The following is a 23,470-nucleotide window of genomic DNA, read 5'->3' as shown; positions in this document are numbered from 1 at the left end:
TCCCCCCCAAAAAATGTTTAGGGGTACTCTCATTTTCTTACTCATGTTGAAATACTGCCCCTCAATTAGGCCAAACTTAGATTCACAAAATGTTTAGGGGTATGCATACCCCTGTGTCTCCCCAGCACTGGTGCTGGTATATAAATAGATAGAATCCTACCAGGAAATGGCAGGAGATAGCTGGAGAGTCCTTGTGGTTTGGACATCCATGAGGATGTATGTGAGGGTGGAGGAAGCCCCGAAGGGATCTGAGGTGTGTTGAGGCTTTGTTTAGACTATGCTTACAGCTGGTGTGTGGGGTAGCGCAGGCTACAGCCACTTTCCTGCTCATCCTCCAGCCTCCAACTGGCCCCAGAGCTTAAACCCTAGATATTTTGGTCTGGATTGGAGAAAGAGTGAGAGAGAAAGCTGGAGAGCAGGAAAAAGTTGGCATTAGAGGATGCTTCTCACATTACGTGATTTCACTTATATGTAGTGGGGCCTGGAACATAACCTCCACCTAGGTGGTGGGGATACCTGCATAAAGCCATCAAGTTTGCTATGTAAAAAATAGGCTTTTCTCCAACACACTCTTCCTTTCCCAGGTGTCTTCATGGCATTTCATAACTGAAACCTTCCTGTGCTGCTTCTGCTATTTGGATGGGTAGAAATCCAGTATTTCAGATTGTTGTTGTTGTTGTTTAGTCGTTTAGTCGTGTCCGACTCTTTGTGACCTCATGGACCAGAGCACGCCAGGCACCTCTGTCCTCCACCACCTCCCGCAGTTTGGTCAAACTCATGCTGGTAACCTCGAAAACACTATCCAACCATCTCGTCCTCTGTCGCCCCCTTCTCCTTGTGCCCTCCATCTTTCCCAGCATCAGTGTCTTCTCCAGAGAGTCTTCTCTTCTCACGAGGTGGCCAAAGTACTGGAGCCTCAGCTTCACAATCTGTCCTTCCAGTGAGCACTCAGGGCTGATTTCCTTAAGAATGGATGCGTTTGATCTTCTTGCAGTCCATGGGACTCTCAAGAGTCTTCTCCAGCACCATAATTCAAAAGCACCAATTCTTCGGCGATCAGCCTTCTTTATGGTCCAGCTCTCACTTCCATACATCACTACTAGGAAAACCATGGCTTTAACTATACGGACCTTTGTTGGCAAGGTGACGTCTCTACTTCTCAAGATGCTGTCTAGGCCTGTCATTGCCCTTCTCCCAAGAAGCAGGCGTCTTTTAATTTCAGTTTTAATTTCAGATGGATATCCCCAATTAATGTGTACTGGATTCTGCAGTTAGGTCACAAGATCACACTTGATAATACTCTTTAAAATATAATGACAATTTTAGTGGATGCATGGAAGTACTTTGAGAATTTCTATAGCCCTGTCTTTACAGGTGGCATATGGTCTTTGTTAAGTTTCATGTAAGATAAGTAGTCCAATGGGCCGGAAATTAACATAGGCCATTTTTTGCCTGAGTACAAATACCACATCTGTTATTCTTCCTTTACATCTTTCAGGAATGTGAAGCAGTCAATAGAATGGATCCAGTATCAGGTGCCAGATCAATTGATGTTTGTGTGGAGGGAATGACATGCAATTCTTGTGTACAGACTATCGAGCAGCATATTGGAAAACTAAATGGGGTTCACCATATTAAAGTAAGTTTTTTTTCCACATTGTTACCTGATCGAAGGGTATATGAGGTGTGGTAGGCCTTGTTCGGCTAAGCAGTTCACAGGATATAATTCATCTAAAGTTTTTTTGAAGAGCACCATCTGGGTTACTTGGTAAGAGATCAAGTTGTGCACTAAGGGATTAAGTTGTGCACTTTGGAAATACTATTCTTAATGACGGGGGAAATAGTATACGTTTACTGCTGTTTCGGAGAGCATGCATTTTGGTTATCTTACATATAATTGCAGGTAAATCAATCATTTCTACCTTAGGCAAACGCAGAGCAGAGAAGCTATGTTAGTTAAATAGATTACGTTTGTGTAATTAGATCATAAGAGTGGCTTCCTGGTTGTGTTTTGCCTAAGGAAAATAATAAAATTTGGAATTAATGTAATTGGCTTTTTAGTGGCATCAGTTTGCCCTTTGGAAAATTGAAGTAGTCAGAAAAGAACTCAGCTTGTTGAAAGCAAATCCAATTTTGAGACAGTTGCCCTGTCTGATGTGAAAAGCTAGTGATGTCAGCAAGGTTGTGTATGAAGTACAAATTATTTTCTGCTGCTACTAATTCATCAGTTCCTTATTCTCTATCCTAGTTAGAGTTAATTCCTGACTTTTCTATCCCTATTGAAAAAGATCAGGATCAGATTTAAAACAGTTTTAACAGCTACATTTCTCAAAATGAAATATATCCTCTCTTTTTCAAATATCTCTTTGTCACTCACATCATTTGGCTGCTTTTCCTGGAACAGGTTTTGATTAGCTGGTCAGGCACCAGAAGTTCAGTTCCATGGGGCTCAGAGAAGGAAGAGAAATTCAGAGTAAATGTTATAGTTCTTGCTGAAACCATCACACTATTCAGTGAACTAGAACAAGGTGGGTGGGTGGGAACGGTAACTCTGAAGACAGATGGAGATGTTCAGAGTGACATGGGTCACTCCTCCAAGTATGAGCCACCCAGGATATGACTGGACTCCTGCTGGACGACAGTAGGGAGCATGAATCTGGACAAGTGGGAAGTCACTTGATGAACACATCAAGATATTAAAGGGTCTGGAAACTAAGCATTATGAGGAATGGTTGAGGGAACTAGGTTTGTTTAGCTTAGAAAAGAGGAGACTGAGAGAAGACATGGTAGCCATCTCCAGACTTCTCAATGGGTGTCACATGGAAGATGGAGCAAACTTGTATTCTCCTGCTCTGGAGGCTAGGACATGAACCAAGGGATTCAAGTTACAAGAAAGGATTTATAAGAGCTGTTTGACAGTGGAACATACTCCCTTGGGAGGTGGTGGACACTCTTTCCTTGGAGATTTTAAAGCTGAGGTTCAGCTATCTGTCAGTGATGTTTTAGTTGATATTCTTGCATTGCAGGGGGTTGGACTACTAGGTGATTCTCAGGATCCCTTTGAACTCTACAGTTCAGTTATTCTAAGTCTATACCAGCTCTTTTCTTTCTCTCTTTAACCTTTTAACCTGTAGAGTTTCATTTCAAGCCTGATCAGTGCAAGGGACACTGCAACATAGGATTAGCATAATCTTCGCTGTATGTAGAGTGTTATGTATGCTTAGGGCACTTTGGAAAGTGCTGTGTGAGAAATTTATACTGTATTATGTGTGTGATACTCAGAAAGAATCTGGCCACTTTTATTGTGACTCATCTTGTAGCCAGTCATCTTGTCTTACAGATAAATCCAAGTTAATTTGTGGTTTAATAGGTACAGTCTTACACTTCCTTCTCAGATGAGTGGAATCACGTGCAGGGTGTCACTATAATAGGACAAAGCTGCCTGATATGTTAATGCCACCTTGAGATTTTAATCTTTGCTTGGCAAAGTTGTCTAACATGTTTTTTCGTTTTTTCTTTTTCTGCTTTCCCTTCAAGGTTTCACTGGAAAATAAGAATGCAGCCATTATTTATAACCCCAAAAAGCAAACTCCAGAGTCACTACAAGAAGCTATAGATGACATGGGATTTGATGCTACACTTACTAATGCAAACTCTAAACCTGTTTTAGCAGACACCATTTTTCTTACAATACCAGCTCAATCAGCATTAACATGTGAAGAAATCCGTACCAACCTCCTGCAAACCAAGGGCATCTTGGATGTGAAAAGCTCTTCTGACAGAAAGTCTGTAGTTGTAACATTTGTCTCCTCTATTATAAATGGCAAGCAGATCAGCCAAATAGTGCCAGAATTCAGTTCAGAGAATGTAGTGCATGAAATAAATCCTGGAATGTCTGAAGATTCAAATTTATTCCAAACAAGCGATGTTGCATTAAGGATGAAAGTAGAGGGGATGACCTGCCATTCTTGCACTAGCACTATTGAAGGAAAGATTGGCAAACTGCAAGGTGTCACACGAATTAAAGGTAATTAAAACGGATTAGAGTTTGGTTTTTCCTGGCCTTATATGTTGCTTGATCATTTCCCATGAGTTTTCCAGTATTGTAACCCTTTATTTGGTATACCCAGCTAGGTAACTGAGTGGACTCTTTCTTTTACCCTATTCTGTGTAGAGTTTGCAGCCAAATCACAAATGCATGCTTTGCTGGACAAGCACAGGCTAGTACACAGAGAGTTCATAGAGAGGACCCTTTATGTGTCCACTTCCCCTGCCTCCTCTGGGCAGGTATTCTGTAACAAAGGAGATATTCCTTTATACTTTATTCTGCCTCTGAGGAGACTCTTTCCACCATGCTTCCAAACTGATCAGACATGTGTCTGGGGGCTTTCAGACACACACTACCTATTTTGAAGCCAGCTTCTTTATTTTGTACCTAGGAAGTTTTCTTTTTGTATTAAGATTTTTACTAAAGTTTTTTTATAATGCAATAAAATATAGAAAACTATAAATTTAAAAAGAGACAAAAACAGCTGCAAAAGAAATAGGGAAAAAAGAAAAACAAAGAAGCAGAAAGAAGGATGGAAAGAGGAAAGGAAATTTTAAAAATGAGAGAAAGAGAAAAGAAGCAATAAAGAGAGATAAAAAGTACTCTGATTTTCCATCTGTCAGTTTCATTTCAAAAAGTTATTTAATACGTTCATGGGAATATCCATCTTCTCCACTTTCTGTTAATATTTCTCTTAAGTCCAACTCTCTCAAAATCATTCATTTCCTTTCCCCTTGAAAAGTCCAAGAATTATTTTTATTAGTAATAAATTTCAGCTGTGCTTTTTCTTTAAAGTCTTTCCACTGTGATCTCATGTTAAAATAATATTCCATAATTCTTTTCTTGTTACATATCCTTTAATTCACACCCGGTTCAGTATATTCAATTTCCATTTTCTGTTGTGGTGCAATTGTGTGCTGTAGAATGAGTGGTGTTAATAGTAAAAGAAGACAAAGCTATGTTAGTAGACAGAGGCTCATTTGAGGGTGGCAGAACTCCTTCCCCAATTGCTTGACACAGTTTATCACATTCCCATAGGGACAGTGCTCCTCCCACTTTGAAAGCTAAACCCCACCATTGCATGCATGTGACCCGTCTGTGTTGCACACTGTATTATGCACTGGTATGTCTCTGATTTTGCAGCCTTTCCCCACCTGGCTTGCCAGTGGCAGCAGACCTTTCAGAGGTGGGCAAGAGGTTGGATTGGCCTGCTAACGTGGAGGAGGAAACCAGGATTTTAGGTGAAACACCATTAGGGAAACATACTAACAATTCACCATTTATCTTCTAGTCTCCCTGGACAATCAGGAAGCTGTGGTGGTTTATCAGCCTCATCTCATCACATCGGAGGAAATAAAAAACCAAATAGAAGCTGCCGGTTTCATGGCATCGATAAAGAAGCAGCCTAAGCCCCTCAAACTTGGTGCTATTGATGTAGAGCGGCTGAAGAACACACAAACCAAATGCTCAGAAAAAGCTCCGCAAGAATCTCCAGAGTACACACAATGTTTGAAGACCATAACATTCCGAGTTGATGGCATGCACTGCAATTCATGTGTCTTCAATATTCAAAGCAGCATATCAGCACTCCCTGCAGTAACTAGTATAGCGGTTTCTTTAGAGGAAAAAACTGCCATTGTAAAGTACAATCCCAGCCTAATCAGCATAAGTGCACTGAGAAGAGCCATAGAAGCAGTATCCCCAGAGACTTTTAAGGTCAGCCTTTTTGACGGACATGAAAATGCTGCACTTCTGAACACACCTAAATCTCCGCTGAAATCTCCAAGAGCTGTCAACAGCACCATGCACCATCCCTTGACATGCATTACCGTAATAAATATAGAAGGAATGACCTGCAATTCTTGTGTACAGACAATTGAGAGAGTAATTTCCCAGAAGCCAGGAGTGAAGGCAATACATGTGTCTCTTCTGAACCATAATGGGACTATAGAATATGACCCCATGCAGACCTCTCCAGATGACTTAAGGAATGGCATTGAGGATATGGGTTTTGATGCATCCTTAACAGGTGATAGCTCTTTAAATTATACTTATAGAGCAAATCCAGCTGCTATTTTGAAAGGTAGCTTTCTCTGGAACAGGAAAGGAAATATTGGGTGTCATTAAAGGCAGCTGATTTGGAGATGGGCAGGTCTGCCCTGTTGTGTAATTCCAACAATATGTTGTTCTGCATAGCCCCACTGAAATGAATAGGTCTGTAAGATGCCACATGGAATGGTGTATCTGATTGAGTGTTGCTGATCTCTTCAAAGATCTGGGAAGATGCCCCTCCTCCAGCTCTACATGCTTGCTTTCTACATGTATGCTGTACAAGCATGTGCTTCAAACAATTGTTTCGTGTTCATGCTTATTATCTTAGAATATCTGTAGTGTTGTGAGTGGTTGCTAGCCTTTATGTTTCGACATAAAGCAAGCATGCCTCCTAAAGAGAAGAGATGCCTTATGGTTTCTGTTTAACTGGAAAGGATATCCTGAGGGTAATTTTCCAATTAGGAAGCATGGGATTTGCTATTTTCTACTTCTCAAATTCAAAGGTATCTTCTGGGCTCAGCTAGAAATAAGGTAGACTGAGAGAGCTGATATTTTTGGCTCCTCCAGATGTGAAATGAATGCATCAAATGCCCCTGGGACTAACATAGTTGCAGCAGTTGTTCAAACACATTAAAATTATTCTTTTCTGTTCCCAGGTCCCACAAGTACAGAACCTTTGGTGCTAATAACTCAGCCCTCACAGGAAAGGCTGGCAGAATCTCAGGATAATAAACACTTCAAAATGGAAGCTCACTCCAACCTCTCCCCCATCCACAATAACCTGGATGCAAATGCACCTTCCAAGTGCTACATTCAAGTCACTGGCATGACATGTGCTTCCTGTGTGGCGAACATTGAAAGGAATCTGAAGAGAGAAGATGGTGAGATATACATTAGTAAAATGGTTTTAAGTTTCCTGACACCATTTTAGTGATGCTTAAACTGACCTTTTAAAGCTCAGGTGACGCATATATGTAGGCCCTTCAGGGATTCTGATTATACAATTTAAATTATGAGGCTTGCATCTTTAGCAGGGATGAAGGAATGGAGTGATACGTTGTGGGAGTGAGTGCCAGGAGAAGAGCTAGTAGCATTTGCCATTCATTATCATAAGACGTAACAATCTTCCAGTCTTCTCTGTGTCTCTTGTGGCAGAAAATAGAAGGTGGAATCCATAATGCTTCACTGCCAGCTATCAGTTTTGGTTCCCTCTCTGAACTCTTAAAGGCTAGCGGCCAAGAAATAGGATAGTGTATTTTAGTGGCTGCCTTTCAGAAAAGATCTGAAAGAGGATCCAAAGGCACTGCTGTCACAGCAGCACAATGGCTGTGTAGCTTTCCCCTTCATTGCAGGGGTTTATTATTATAATACATTCAGTTTATATGCCACACTTTATCTGAAGATCCCATGGCGGTGTACAACATTAAAAACATAATTTACAGAGCATAATAATAAAAAACAGTAAAACTATCACAGAAAGAATCTTAATAACTGGGAGTTGTAATCCAAAACATCTGGGGAGCACGCATTAGGGAAGGCTGAGTTATGCCATATACCTCTATACAGATTAGGCAAGAACAGAAATACTGGAACATAATAGGCATTATTTGCAACAGCTAAAGTAGCCAACTTATTCACAGACATTAATGGAGTGGCGGTCCATAACATTTGAAGACTACCTGATTGCGGAAGGCTGAGCAAGATCAACCCATTGTATATTACACTCCTAATTTCTTTATGTAATGTTCCTTTGTGTGACCTTGTGTCTCTAGGAATACACTCTGTTCTTGTTGCTCTAATGGCTGGGAAGGCAGAAGTGAGGTATAATCCTTCCATCATCCAGCCATCAGCTGTAGCGGAATTGATTAGGGACCTGGGTTTTGGAGCTACAGTTCTGGAGAACTATGATGAAGGAGATGGCACCCTGGAACTTGTCGTAAGCAAATAATTTAATAATCAATGCCACTTAACACTCAGCCATTTTACCTAGTGAGCTTTTCATACAAACAGGGTTAATTAAAGAAAATTCCTCTACAGATTGTGTGTAAGTAACTATGATTCCAAAAGCATTTAGAGTAATTTATCTCCCCCACCTCCTCATCCTTTGCATGTGTGAGAGAGTGTATGTCAGAGAGATTACTACCTGGCAAGCTCCAGCAATTAGCTAGAGACACTTGGTGTTTTTATGAAACAATTTTTGTCAGGACTGTAGCAGGGGTGGAGTGAAGCTAATTCTTAAAATTTAAACTCAGCCTCCATGCCAGCTTGTGTTAGGGCAACAAACATTTAATCAAGTTTTCAGTATAGAAAGGGGGAAGGGGCGAAATTAAGAGAGGTGAAGTCTTGAGCTCATGCCCATTTGTGCCACATTTCTAGGCCAAGTCCATCCTTTAAAGCTCTGTGTCAGAGTGTTGTTGTTGTTGTTGGCACTTTCTCCATGAAAACCCACTCCAGACTGCAGAATTGGAGCAAAAGGCAACCCACAGAAAACCCAAGTTGCCATTTGTTCCAAGTCAGTGCTAAGGAGCGGGTTTTCCTAGGGAAAGTGGTGGTGGTGGTGGAATGGTCTTGGACATGAAGCTTTAAAGTGCAGATATGTGCCTTGAAAGCGTGGGGGTAGAGGTAAGTGTGAAGGAGCCCTCTGTCTTGGCAGCTCAAGTTTTTTTTTTTGGTGTGTCTGATTCATAATACAATTAAGCAACTGCTGGCCAGCTAGGTTTACATTTATACTTTATTTATTTATTTATTTATTTATTTATTTATTTATTTCACAACATTTATACACTGCTTGATTGTAAAAACCCTTGAAGTGGTTTATAAAAGATAAAAAGTAAAATAAAAAAATATTTACAACTTTAAGGTTCATCTGTTTATAAAAAAGTATTCTGCCTTCCTTCTGAAATACTTGGTGTACTATGCAAATTAAAATAACACTGCGAAACAGTTGTGCTACAGAATCAATAAAATAAAGTTAGTGCAATTTTGGGTCATTGACTGGGAACAGTGCCATCTTCCGATTGGAATTACTTATCAACTTAATTATTTATGATGTATGCAAAATTATCTCTGAAGAAAGAATATTCTGCAAACAATAAACTTTTCTTTTAACAGGTGAGGGGAATGACATGTGCCTCATGTGTTCATAAAATAGAATCCACACTTATGAAAACAAAAGGGATTCTGTACAGCTCTGTAGCACTTGCAACAAATAAAGCACATATTAAGTATGATCCTGAGATAGTTGGCCCAAGAGATATTATACGGATTATAGAGGTAAGTAGTCTTGTGAATGCAGCAATTTGCTGGTTCATTTTTCACATATAAATACTACCGTGTTAGTGGAACATATTTTGCTGCTGAAGATTGTTGGTCCCATTGTGGATAGTAAAGATACCAGTAGTAGTAGTAGTAGTAGTAGTAGTAGTAATAGTAGTAGTAGTAATAATAATAATAATAATAATAATAATAATAATAATAATTTATACCCCGCCCATCTGGCTGAGTTTCCCCAGCCACCCTGGGCGGCTCCCAATCAAATGTTAAAAACAGTAAAGCATTAAATAATAAAACTTCCCTGAACAGGGCTGCCTTCAGATGCCTTTTAAAGATAGGATAGCTGTTTATTTCCTTCACATCTGAAGGGAGGGTGTTCCACAGGGTGGGCGACATTACCGGGAAGGCCCTCTGTCTGGTTCCCTGTATCCTCACTTCTCGCAATGAGGGAACTGCCAGAAGGCCCTCGGCACTGGACCTCAGTGGCCGGGCAGAACAATGGGGGCTCCTTCAGGTGTACAGGACCGAGGCCGTTTAGGGCTTTAAAGGTCAGCACCAACACTTTGAATTGTGCTCGGAAACGTACTGGGAGCCAGTGCAGATCTCTCAGGACCCGGGTTATGTGGTCCTGGCAGCCAGTCCCAGTCACCAGTCTAGCTGCTGCATTCTGGATTAATTGCAGTTTCCGGGTCACCTTCAAAGGTAGCCCCATGTAGAGCGCATTGCAATAGTCCAATCGGGAGATAACTAGAGCATGCACCACTCGGTCGAGACAGTCCGCGGGCAGGTAGGGTCTTAGCCTGTGTACCAGGTGGAGCTGGTAGACAGCCGCCCTGGACACAGAGTTAACCTGCGCCTCCATGGACCAAAATGACTCCCAGGCTGCACACCTGGTCCTTCAGGGGCACAGTTACGCCATTCAGGACCAGGGAATCCCCCACACCCGCCCGCCCCTGTCCTCCAAAAACAGTATAAAGACAATTGTAATCTTGGAGACTTTGTCTCTGTCCCTGTCTCGCTCCCCTAACTCTTACCTTTTTCAGTTGCTTGCCTTTCTTCGTGCTTCCACCTTTATTTCCTCATGTTTGTCTGCTTTGATAATGGGCAGGGAACATTTTTTGTTCCACAGGCCACATTCTTATCGAGATTGGCCTCATGGGCCAATCTGACAGTTGGGGGCCTCATTTTCTGGTCAATCACAGGATGTCATATAATGACACTGTGATTGACTATTGGGTTGTCTTGCCCACCTATGAGCATCCCTTGCAGGGTTCTGGAGCACCAGCAGCTGCTCAAGAACACACAAGAGAGAAGCCTGCATTTTAAAATATTCCCCCTCTTGCTGCTGCTGTGTGAAGCCAGAGAAGAAGATAACTTTAAAATGCAGGCTTCTTTCCATTGCTTCCCACACAGGGGGCGGTGGGACAGGTGAATGGGAATGAGAGAAAATCACCTCAGCCTGTTTGTGAGCCTCCCCACTGGTCTCCAATCCTGATGTTGCAAGTTGAAAGGAAAAACATGGGAAGATTTGCAAACCATCCCGCTTGGCTCCTTTTCTCCTAGGATATCAGGGGTAGAAATTAGCTGTGCAGGGAGGCTTAGAGAGAGAAGCAGTTTCCAGTGACTGGAACTACTACTCCCTCCTTCATCTGATGGGCCATTGGGAGCATGCCTCACTCAAGCAAAGGAACATGTGAGAGCCCACTTTAAGATCCTGATGGTTCCTTTGAAGCTCTGCCCTTACCTACCTCACAACTGATGTCATATATGATGTCTGGTATGGGGGAGGTGAGTATGGCCTCTCCATACAGGATTGCAGGCCAAAGGGAGATGACTGGCAGGTCAAGTTTGGCCTGCAGACTAGAGGATCCCCATCTGTGGTTTAGATTGGCCAAAACCTTCCTGTAGGTAGGTGTACATTGTTTTATGTTGCATATTGTACAGCACCATGTTTTTAAGGTGTTAATTATTAGCAGTATATGCACAGGTGATATGCAGATATCCAGACAACTGCATGGTGTCCTCAGGAAGCATGATGTGTTTGAGTCATATGTTTGCATCATTTACTGAAATACAGTTAAAACTCCTCTAACATTTTGAAACAGATTTGTGGGAGGTATCTGCTTTCTTGCGCTCTGAATGTGTTTTTCCCTAGCTTTCAAAACTGTCTGCAACATTTGTACACTACAATAAATCTCTCCCCCCCTTTTTTTTTTTAGAATTTAGGATTTAATGCTGTGCTCGTGAAGAAAGATAGATCTGCTAGTCACTTAGATCACAAACAGGAGATAAGGCAGTGAGTATTCTTTTATTCGTGCTCCAATCCCATTCAAGATGTTTGATTCCTTCTGTGAGAATCCAGAATGCAGTTCTGTTATAAAGCAGGGGTGGGGAATCTTTTTCTTCCAAAGAGTTCTATTTCCTCAGAAGCATTTCAATGGGCTGCATGTTCCTATCATTCCACGATTCATGAATATTCTCTTTCATTCACTCTGGCTGTGTACACACTGTACCTTTAAAGCACATTTCCCCCTTAATGAATTCAGGGCCCTGTATTTAGTTAAAGGAATTGTAATTCTGTGAGGATTAAACTACAATGCCCAAAAGTCTTTGAACGGTGGAAATGCACTTCGCATGTTCTTTAAAGCCAATAAAGTACACACAGCCTAATTGCAATTTGCATTGAGCAAAGAGATTCCCTTTGGTTCTTCTTTTCCCAGTGGACTGCCAGCATGAGGGCCAGTCTGGATCAGGATCCTGGGCTAGAGGTCTTTAAACCATAGGCTCCTGCTGCACCTGCAACTTACATTGATGGGCTGGGGGAGACCTTCCATTAAAGTGAATCATACACCCTACTAAATGCTTCCTGTCATGCTCAAGGTGCTAGATGCATGATTTTTTCTCCATAGTCAAACACTTTCCTTTCAATGTTGTTATGATTTCTTCACTATTATCTTGTTCTCTTATTTATTAAGATGGAAACGATCCTTCCTTGTAAGCCTAATTTTCTGCATTCCTGTAATGGGACTGATGATTTACATGATGGTTATAGACAGCCAGATGTCATCCATGCACAAGGTTGCAAACATGACCAAAGAAGAAATGGAAGCATATCATTCATCAATGTTCTTAGAGCGCCAGATCCTTCCCGGCTTGTCTGTTATGAATTTGCTCTCCTTTCTGTTGTGTGTCCCTGTGCAGGCAAGTAGAAATAAATCAAATGCTAGTGTGATAGTATTTAAATTTCATGCCAAGATTCCTTTGAATGAACCATATGGAATAAAGCAGGTGGACAAACTTGCTGCCAACCCTTGGCCTAATTTCTTGAGCGTGCTTGGGAGTGGGGAATGGCACAGAGATAAGGGAAGAAAAGGGGATGCCCTGCCCATTTTAGATCCAGCCCCCATCATATTATCCCTTGGGGTATGCTGTTCCCACAAGATGCAGTGATGGCCACCGAGCTGCCGTATTTTTCGCTCTATAAGATGCACCTGACCATAAGACGCACCTAGGTTTTAGAGGAGGAAAACAAGAAAAAAATATTCTGAATCAAATGTTGTACTAAACTATTTAATAAACCTAGGGGTGATGGGTATTGTAGTTCAACAACATCTGGGGACCCACAGGTTGAGAAAGGCTGAATTACGGTATGTGAGGTGGGGCTTACCTGGCCTCCCCCCCCATATATTATTCAAGTTGGAAGAGGGAGGGAAGGAAGGGAGGAAGAGCTCACATTTGTGCGTGCCTGTGGCGGGCAGCTGCCTTGCCTCGCCTCAGAGGTAACGCTGGAACCGGAGCAAAAAGAAGAGGAGAAGACGCCGGGACAGGAGCTGCGGAAGGGGCTGCCGTCTGTCCCTCCTCCTGCCTCACTGTAAAGCGGCTCTCCCTTTGTTTGCTTTAAAGCTAGCCATGGAGGAGGGAAGGAAGGGGAGCCATGGCTCCTGTCCATCCCTCCTCCGCGGCATTCGCTTCATAAGACGCACAGACATTTCCCCATACGTTTTAGGAGGAAAAAAGTGTGTCTTATGGAGTGAAAAATACGGTAGATGCTTTTAGAAGAGGGTTAGAGAAATTCATGGATGAGAGGGCTATTGATGGTTACTAACCAGAAAGGCTTTGCTCTTCCTTCCACATTTGGAGGCAGCAGTGCTTCTGGACACCAGTTGCTGGAAGCCACATGAGGGAAGAGGGCCCTTTTGCTCAGTTTCTGCATGCTGGTTTCCCTCAAGCATCTGGTTGGTCACTGTGAGAATAGGATGCTGGACTAGATAGACCATTGGCCTGACCCAGCAGGATCTTCTTGTGTTCTTATTAGCTGAAAGCACATTAGGCCCTGTAGTTACTTTTACTGTATTGCTACCCCTCTAGACAAAAATCTGAAATATTAATGCTTGTTCCTTTTAAGTTTTATTAGGATGGAACAAAATGCAAGAATAACTTCCACACTTCAACAATGCCTCTCTATTAAAGCTGAGCGTCCATCAGATTTTTCTAGGCAGTCTGCTGCCTGTTTGCTTAGCCACCCTACCAGGGAGAATTAATTGAACCCAGGAGGAGAATGACAGTTCACAGATCTCCAGTCCTTATATAGTTATCAATAGTGTGTTTATGTGCAAAATGTAATTGTGAATTTTGCTGTGCTTGCAGTTATTTGGTGGCTGGTATTTCTACATCCAAGCTTACAAAGCACTGAAGCATAAGACTGCCAATATGGATGTGCTGATCGTTTTGGCAACCACCATTGCGTTTGCCTACTCCTTTGTTATTCTTTTGGTTGCAATGGTTGAGAGGGCAAAAGTCAACCCTGTGACTTTCTTTGACACACCACCCATGCTCTTTGTATTCATTGCATTGGGGCGATGGCTGGAACACGTGGCCAAGGTAAATATAAAAATATAAATGCTCATATATTTAGGGCGGCATTTATTAAAGCACTTTCAGACTTGGTGCTGCTAGTTTTGTAAGATTATCTTAAAAGTTTAGTGCTCAGTTATTTGTCAATTACATGATGCTTGTAGGAATCCAAGAGAGAATACAGGTATGCCATTCTGTATGTGGCAGACTTGTGTTAAATATACATTTACTGTTTTCAAGACAAATACTTCGGAATGCATGCTTCCCCCACACTTAAGTCCATCTTCATCCCAAGGAGAATAACAGAAGACTGCTTTGTGTAAACTTACTTAGAACTTATTTATTTGCTAGAAGTATGGCTTGTGCTGCATACGACTTTGTTGCTTGCAATGATCTTTTAGGTGGTACTTTGAATTTAACATATGTGGCTCTATGCTTTTATAGGGTAAAACATCAGAAGCCCTTGCAAAACTGATTTCACTACAAGCAACAGAAGCAACTATTGTTACTTTAGGCCCAGACAACATCCTCTTGAGGTATTTTGCTTTACTGTGGTTTTTTAATAATTTGTTTTGAAAGGCAGCCTGAATACATTTCAGTATGTTGTGCTCATTGATTTCCCCCCTGTGCTCTTTATTTTTGTATGGCCCCATCAATATATATGGCATTTTGTAGAGAAATAGAAGCAGAAGATAATCCTTCACCCTAAATAACTTGCAGTCTAAATTGTTGGTATTTGGGGGAGAGAAAGATGTGGCAAGGCTTAAGGTCAAACCATGAATATGCACAGATTCAGCTGCACATGCTAAGGCTTTGTTTCAATTGTGGATAAATAAGGACTAAGGAATTTTGTGTGTCCTCTTAGTGAAGAGCAAATTGATGTTGAGCTGGTTCAGCGGGGTGACATTGTCAAAGTGATTCCAGGAGGCAAGTTTCCAGTGGACGGCCGTGTTATTGAGGGACATTCTATGGTGGACGAATCACTCATCACAGGCAAGCTGTGTTATATTTATTTCAGCGGCGGCTTGAAACGTAACTAATGGTGTGGGTAGGAGGGAAAGAGACAAAGTGAAAATTAAGACTAGGGGATGAGAGGGGGAAATGCAAAGAATTGTGTCTCTTAATGTTTTGCTGGCAAATCAATTTATGCAGGTGAAGCTATGCCTGTGACTAAAAAACCCGGGAGTACAGTCATTGCAGGCTCTATTAACCAGAATGGATCACTGCTGATCTCTGCAACCCATGTTGGATGTGACACTACTCTCTCCCAGATCGTCAAACTTGTGGAAGAAGCACAGACATCCAAGGTACTTTCAATAAGCAATAGTAGGAAGGAAGTAAAGTTTTTCAGCCTGTTTCTTCAGCTTTGATTCAGTATAGCAAATTTATGAATCAAATTTGACGTCATTACATGCTTACTTAGTGTACCAAATTGGTATTCAGCAGAGAGGCAACTTAAAATTCCCATCCTTATAGGCCTCACGTTCTCTGATCACGGCAGTTGGTAAGCAGACTGTAAAGCAAATCATTTTGTGTAATTTGGAAGCTTTTCAAGCAAAGCATTGCAAAAAAGATGTATTGTTAGGACTGCAGAAAAAGAGACAAGTGCAAAGGTGCCAGTGATGGGAAACTGCCTGCTACTTAGGCAAATGTGTAGACCAGGGGTGGCCATCTTTCAAAAGACTGCAACCTACTCACACAATTAAAAACTGGCAGTGAGCTACCCCTTTTGGGGGGGTTCAGGTCAAAGAGGGGGGGGGAGATCGCTAATGAAACAGTCAGCCTCGCAGCAAGAGCTCCTTCTTCCATTCTAGCAATCTAGAGGGCGGAGCTGGATGGAGGAGCCAGAGATCAACTGCAATCTACCAAAACCTCCCGGGGATCAACCAGTAGATCAACCTTTTGGACATCCCTGGTATAGACAATCTCTGAGACAACCTCAAGCCTCAGAGAAAATGGCTAGAATTTATTTTCTTTTTCTCTCCCTGTGCTTTAGGCTCCAATTCAGCAGTTTGCAGACAAACTTAGTGGCTACTTCGTTCCATTTATTGTTGGTGTTTCTGTGCTTACACTTTTTGCCTGGATAGTGATCGGATTTGTCGATTTTGAAATTGTGGAAACCTATTTTATTGTAAGTCTGGTATTCTTCTTTGGGAAGATTTATTTCACTTCCAGGTTTCAACCCTTTAATGTTGTTGACAACTCCCTACATTGTCTTTTGAAGTAATGCAGGGCTGGAGAATCTTATTGGCTCAGCAGACCAGATCCTTGTAAAGATCTGCCTTGCAGGGCCATCCACCTGTCAGTCAGGAGATGTCACAAATGATGCCAGGGGATTCGGTGCTTTGAAGCCAGGACACCAAAGCCCAGCCAAATTGAGCATGTTGGGTGAGGTAGAAAGAGTTTCTTGTAGGGAGCTCTCGTGCACCTGAATCAAGCTGGATTGATCTCCCTTCATGTTGGCCAATGGAGAGAGAGGTCACTTCTGCTTATTGCTGAAGTGCATGGGGTTGCCTCAAAGAGGAGTCCTGGGAAAGAGGAACACTTCTCTCTCCCAGTGCTGCTTTTGGAAGCATGTCCAGTGAAAACAAGCAGCCCCCTTTCCCTTCAAGCATGGAAGTAGGGTGGGAACATTTGCGGTTATTCTTGATGTGCTTATCAATTGACCAATCTGTTTACATGCAGTTTTTAATGAGGGCATGATCGGGAATTACTAGCCTTAAAAAGGGTAATGGACTTAATTACATGATTTATATGGGCACTGAGGGGCAAATGTAGGTTTGCAGAGGCAATTACAACTTTTTAGAATTTTAAACCTTGAAATTTTATTTAATTGTACTTATAGTCTACCTCTTCCCAAGCACTCCAGTTGGCTCAATATACAATTTCAACAAATGCTTCTTGTGTAGCTTTTGGAAGTACGCCCAGATTCATGCTTAGTTAAGTGTCAAGTGAAACACAGAAGCAAATTCCCAAGTTGAGGTCCAGCCACCGAAAGTGCCCAGCCTTGAAACCTGGAAATATAGGTGAAACTCGAAAAATTAGAATATTGTGGAAAAGTTCATTTATTTCAGTAATTCAACTTAAAAGGTGAAACTAATATATGAGATAGACTCATGACATGCAAAGCGAGATATGTCAAGCCTTTATTTGTTATAATTGTGATGGTTATGGGGTACAGCTGATGAAAACCCCAAATTAACAATCTCAGAAAATTAGAATATTGTGAAAAGGTGCAGTAGCTATTCAATCCATAACACCTGCAATGGGTTCAGTAGGAAGCACAATCACGGGGAAGGCTGCTGACCTGACAGTTGTGCAGAAAGCCATCATTGAGACCCTCCATAAGGAGGAAAAGCCTCAAACGGTAATTGCAGAAGAAGTTGGATGTTCCCAAAGTGCTGTCTTGAAGCACATTGATGGAAAGTTATGCGGAAGGGGAAAGTGTGGAAGAAAAAGGTGCACAAACAGCAGGGATGACCGCAGCCTGGAGAGGATTGTCAGGAAAAGACCATTCAAATGTGTTGGGGACTTTCACAAGGAGTGGGCTGAGGCTGGAGTTAGTTCATCAAGAGCCACCACACACAGATGGATCCTGGAGATGGGCTTCAAGTGTCGTATTCCTCTTGTCAAGCCGCTCCTGAACAAGAAACAATGTCAGAAGCGTCTTACCTGGGCTAAAGAAAAAAAGAACTGGTCTGTTGCTCAGTGGTCCCAAGTCCTCTTTTCTGATGAGAGCAACTTTTGCATCTCATTTCGAAACCAAGGACCCAGAGTCTGGAGTAGGAATGGGGAGGCACACAATGCCAGATGCTTGAAGTCCAGTGTGAGTTTCCACAGTCTGTGTTGATTTGGGGAACTGTGTCATCAGCTGGTGTTGGTCCACTGTGCTTCATTAAGTCCAGGGTCAACGCAGCCGTCTACCAGGAGATTTTGGAGCACTTCATGCTTCCTTCCGCAGATGAGCTTTATGGGAATGCTGACTTCATTTTCCAGCAGGACTTGGCACCTGCCCACACTGCCAAAAGTACCAAAACGTGGTTCAATGCCCATGGAATTACTGTGCTTGATTGGCTAGCAAACTCGCCTGACCTGACCGCATAGAGAATCTATGGGGCATTGCCAGGAGAAAGATGAGAGACGTGAGACCGAGCAATGCAGAAGAGCTGAAGGCTGCTATTGAAGCATCCTGGTCTTCCATAACACCTCAGCAGTGCCACAGACTGAGAGCATCCATACCAAGCCGCATTGAGGCAGTAATTGTTGCAAAAGGGGCCCAAACCAAGTACTGAGTACATATGCATGCTTCTACTTCTCAGAAGTCCAATATTGCTCTATTTGCAATCCTTGTTTTGCTGATTTCGTTTAATATTCTAATTTTCTGAGATTGTTAATTTGGGGTTTTCATCAGCTGTACGCCATAATCATCACAATTATAACAAATAAAGGCTTGACATATCTCGCTTTGCGTGTCATGAGTCTATCTCATATATTAGTTTCACCTTTTAAGTTGAATTACTGAAATAAACGAACTTTTCCACAATATTCTAATTTTTCAAGTTTCACCTGTATATTGATTTAGGTTGGCCTTGAAGTGGAGGTGGTCCCATAGATATGTGGGGCCCAGGCCACACAGAATTTTGTAGGTCAGCACCACACTTCGAATTAAGCCCTAAATAAATTTGTGAGCCAGTTAGTGAGTGGTCAAAGTTGCCTTAGAATAAGCTGTATTTTTCTTGTGAACAACCCTTGTCCATACCTAAGCAACTAACAGTTTGTTTGTCAATAGGGGTACAATAAGAGCATTTCCAAAGACGAAGTGATAATCCGCTTTGCTTTCCAAGCCTCCATTACAGTGCTTTGTATTGCTTGCCCTTGTTCTTTGGGACTAGCAACCCCAACAGCTGTGATGGTGGGTACTGGTGTAGGAGCACAAAATGGCATCTTGATCAAAGGTGGAGAACCTCTAGAGATGGCTCACAAGGTAAGAAATCAGACTTTCCTTTACAGTTTGGCCACAAACTGTCATGTTTCTAAAAAGGATCTGGCTAACTTCATTCATGGTTTGCTGTTGTTTTATTGATTCAGAAATTACTTATTGTAACTGTTGAGTGGATTTCTGTTTAATTTTGAAATGCTGATATTTAATATTATTCTATATTGTTTTAATGAATGTTGAATGTTATTTTATTTGCATATTGTATATTGTACTATGCATATTGTCTTATTTATATGATTTTAGCCGCTCTGAGCCTGGCTTTGGCAGGGGAGAGCGGGATACAAATAAAATTTATTTATTTATATATTTATTTATTTATCCTTCCCCAAAGCTTGTATGACTTTAGTCTGCAAAAAAAAAGGGGTGGGGTGAGGGACAGAAAGCACTTGGTTTCTAATGTGGTTTGCGTTCTTTTTGCAGGTTAAGGTTGTGGTATTTGATAAGACAGGGACCATCACCCATGGAACTCCAGTGGTGATGCAGGTGAAGATCCTAGTGGAGAGTAACCGGATGCCACGCAATAAGATTTTGGCACTAGTGGGAACCGCTGAGAGCAACAGTGAGCACCCCCTGGGAGCAGCTATTACCAAATACTGCAAACAGGTAGAGGAGCACATACAGAGATTTCTTGATTCACCCTCTTAACTATCTGCCAAGTACCAACTTAATTGTGGGGGACATAACAGCCATGTCTGAACTTTCCTGCCATGCAGTGAAATAACCACAATTACTACATATTCACACCTTATCTGGAAATGTTGTGACATGGTAAGGCTGTCTTTGTCATCAGATTTCTCTCTGGAGTGAGAGTTCATGAGTATAGGATTTTGAGCTCATAGCATGCTGTGAAGTAAAGGAACAGCTGCAATATTCTGACCAGCAGAGGGATGTGCGCCTACAGTCTCTCTCAGCATGTCATACTGGGATGGGGCCACCCAGGTTCAAATATCCACTAACACATGAAGCTCACTTGGTTACCTTGACCCAATTGCTCTGTTTTAGCTTTATCTGCCTCATAGGATGGTTATCAGGATGTCATCAAATGGGGAGGGTTGGGGTGGAGAGAGAATCATGCATGCCACCCTGAGCTGCTTGGAACAAGGGTGGGATAACAATGTAAGCCAATGGGCACCACAATGATATTTACTACAGTATATTTTTAGTAACTGGTTAATTTTACTTAGTGAATTATATTTAAATAATTATAATTAATACAGCTCTGTGTACATAATTCTGAATTGTCTAGAAATCTATGGAGTTGTATATAACGTAAGTTCTGCTCAGAGAAGACCCACTGAAATTAATAAACCGCACTTGGCTTTCTGAAAAGCCTCATTATTTACAGGTCTTACAAATATGTGATTATTTCTTAGCACTTCTTTAGTCTTTAGCTCCTTTGTACTTTTGTTCCCTCAACCTATTATGTATTATTTATTTATAAAAATATTGATATACCACTGCATCATAAAGATATATCGCAGCAGTTTACAACAATTTAAAAACAATAAAAACAAAAAAGTTTAAAACTAGTTAAAAGAAAAAAGAAATTAAACACAAGTATCAATAGGCCATTGTGGGGGGGTATACTCCTTATTGCCTTCATAGGCCTGGTGTAACAGAAAAGTTTTCACACATTTAAAAGTTGGCACAGATGGCACCTGCTGAATCCCTAGTGGCAGGGTGTTCCACAGGACTGAGCCAATGACTCTGAAGGCTCAGTTTCTCACATTACAATCTTGGATATATATATGCTTTTGCAGAATGACTTTTAAAGTCTAGTATGCATTTACCAAATCCCAAGCACTATCTGATTATATATTCTCTTTAGGAATTGGACACAGACACCCTTGGAACTTGTACTGATTTTCAAGTAGTCCCTGGCTGTGGCATTAGCTGTAAAGTCACCAATATTGAAGCCCTGTTGTGCAGCAAGAGTGAGACCATGGAAGAGAACAATGTCAGGAATTCAGCCCTTGTGAAAATGGATGAGAAGATTGAGGAGATTATGCATCCTGCCTTGATTATTGATGAGCAGTTGCCAAGTAAGTTGAGATGAATCTGTCAAATGTGCTTCATGTAAGCAGAAGCCTTGTTTTGGCATCTGTTGCTAGAGGTGCATCAGCCTTTCTCTTTCACTGAGGCTGGGATCTGAGGTCTCCTTTGCTTTTAAAAAAGTAAAATACCAGCCCAATAGTAAATTGTGCCTTGTAAAAGCTCTGAGGGGAACTGGGGGCAATTTCCTCTTGATCTTCTTTATTCTGATCCACTTCCGATGTAACTGTGGTTTAGTGTCACAAGAATGAGATGAAGTAAGCCTTGAGTGCATACACTACCTCTTTCCCTCCTTTAAGCACAACTGAAAGTGCCAGCTTTTGGTTTCCTATAAACTGGTTTCTTGAGTTCAGCTGTATTGGGAAACTGCCTTTTATTTGGCATCAAAAGTGAAAGCTTTCAGTTTTCTATCTTTTCATGAGGAAGAGAGTAAAATGGGGTGTATGCTAGCCCAAAACTCAGTGGGGCCGTAGTTTAGTATATTTTCCTACCTGGAGCAGCATCTCTCACACTCTCTTAGTTTTCTTTAGTCAACTATTTCCCTTATTTTATCAATTTAAAGTATTGCAAGGCATTCCAAGTGGGATAAACATGTGTTGCAGTTCTCACTGGACTGAATCATCTCTTACTGGAGATCAGGTCGGATGTGTATCTGAATCTTTCTCCCTCCCCACCCCCAAATAAGCTTTTGTCAGGATTAAAACTAGACTCGAATACATTGGGAGTGCCTTCAAACATGCAATTTCCCCTACCTTCAGCTTGAAGTAATACAGTCCCAACTAAAGTTGTACCGTGTGACTATGCTGCTCGTGTAGCTCAGCTGTAAGCACACTGTTGCACAAGTGCATAATCTAGATAATTCTGACCACACACCTGTGGTCCCTAGCCATAGATCCCTAGTAAATAAATGTTCGTGAATAGCCATGAGTAAATGCTCCTGCAAACTTAGCATGCACCAGCAGTAGTGTGTAATTAACAGGTCACCTGTTCCTCAGAAACTGCAGTAATATTTTCCTTTCAGCTACTTGGGGTTCCCACAAGTATTCTGTTCTAATTGGAAACCGGGAGTGGATGTCTAGAAATGGTCTGCTTGTCAGAAATGAAGTTGATAATGCCATGATTGAGCACGAACGTCGAGGTCGCACTGCTGTTCTTGTGGCTGTGGATGGTAAGCTTGATAATGAGGATTAGGATTGGATTTTATGTGTGATACATTGAAAAGGCAGGGAAGAACGCAGCTGAGGAGTAAACAGTGACTGAAAAAGTTGTACTTCAAGCAATAAGGAGCAAAATATTTTCAAGACAGATAAAAGAGAGCTCTAAGAGAGAATTAGACAAATTTGTGGGGGAGACAGGTATCAAAAGGCTACTAACCATGAGAGCAGAATATGGTAACAGGATGCTGCACTAGATGTGCCATTGGTCTGATCCTGCAGGTTCTTCTTATGTTCTTACAGTATGCTATATTTTTCTATATAAAATATTCCAGTTCTCAAAATGAATTGTTTCATAATATTAATAGATAATCGAATGTGTGGCTACAAATCCTGTCAAACTGGCAGGTCTAACATTGTTCTTAACTTCTTTTTCCCTGTTGACTATTCCTATAATAAATATATACACAAAGCAGTACAGTAATCCTATCCAGTGTCATTTTCCTTTAAACATTAAGCAATGTAAATAAGTATTTTCAATTGACTTGTGTCTTAAAATACACACAGGTCCCAGTATGTAAACACTTGTTATACAAGTCTTCAGGTATCTACACATGAAGGATTTGTAACCTAACATTACCAAGTGAATGTCTTGAATCAGATATCCGAACAACAGTCAGAGAGACAGATATACGGAGAGACAAATTTACAGATACACAATTGCATTCACCGAAAAATCCCCATTCCCTTCCTCCCTTGTCAGCTCTTTGTGCCACAAAACTTGTGTTTGGCTTGTGTTTCGTTGCTTTCTTGTTGAATAAATACAGGTATGTAGTTTAATTGTAACAGTGTTTGTGATTTTATTCATTATAGTAATGTTGTTAATGGTATTACGGGGTTTTATTTAAACAATTTGGGGGCATGTTGTGGTTTTCTCCCTAGGAAGGAATGGAGCTTGCTATGTGAGCGCCCGCCTTACAAACTGTTTCACAGGAACAGATTATGTTTGCAAAGCGGGACCTGTGTGTATTTACAATT

General features: G+C 41.5%; 1 protein-coding gene across 3 annotated transcripts in view; it reads left to right on the top strand.

Moving 5' to 3' along the window:
- The window catches only part of ATP7A (ATPase copper transporting alpha), a 46,538-nt gene that overhangs the window by 12,061 nt on the left and 11,007 nt on the right, over positions 1 to 23,470 (top strand). For all 3 annotated transcript variants that reach the window (XM_028714790.2, XM_028714789.2, XM_077922624.1), the window contains exons 2-18: positions 1,499 to 1,639; positions 3,538 to 4,027; positions 5,340 to 6,077; positions 6,757 to 6,981; positions 7,873 to 8,036; positions 9,212 to 9,373; positions 11,593 to 11,669; positions 12,349 to 12,574; positions 14,021 to 14,254; positions 14,672 to 14,763; positions 15,093 to 15,220; positions 15,380 to 15,534; positions 16,224 to 16,358; positions 19,017 to 19,211; positions 19,647 to 19,829; positions 21,055 to 21,268; positions 22,300 to 22,446. In XM_028714790.2, coding sequence (XP_028570623.2) covers positions 1,520 to 1,639; positions 3,538 to 4,027; positions 5,340 to 6,077; positions 6,757 to 6,981; positions 7,873 to 8,036; positions 9,212 to 9,373; positions 11,593 to 11,669; positions 12,349 to 12,574; positions 14,021 to 14,254; positions 14,672 to 14,763; positions 15,093 to 15,220; positions 15,380 to 15,534; positions 16,224 to 16,358; positions 19,017 to 19,211; positions 19,647 to 19,829; positions 21,055 to 21,268; positions 22,300 to 22,446 — 3,685 coding nt within the window. In that variant the 5' untranslated portion in view covers positions 1,499 to 1,519. The remainder of the gene's footprint in view (positions 1 to 1,498; positions 1,640 to 3,537; positions 4,028 to 5,339; positions 6,078 to 6,756; positions 6,982 to 7,872; positions 8,037 to 9,211; positions 9,374 to 11,592; positions 11,670 to 12,348; positions 12,575 to 14,020; positions 14,255 to 14,671; positions 14,764 to 15,092; positions 15,221 to 15,379; positions 15,535 to 16,223; positions 16,359 to 19,016; positions 19,212 to 19,646; positions 19,830 to 21,054; positions 21,269 to 22,299; positions 22,447 to 23,470) is intronic.

Source organism: Podarcis muralis, chromosome Z (assembly GCF_964188315.1).
Source record: "Podarcis muralis chromosome Z, rPodMur119.hap1.1, whole genome shotgun sequence".
Taxonomy (NCBI): domain Eukaryota; kingdom Metazoa; phylum Chordata; class Lepidosauria; order Squamata; family Lacertidae; genus Podarcis; species Podarcis muralis.
This window is presented reverse-complemented; position numbering and strand designations above follow the sequence as displayed.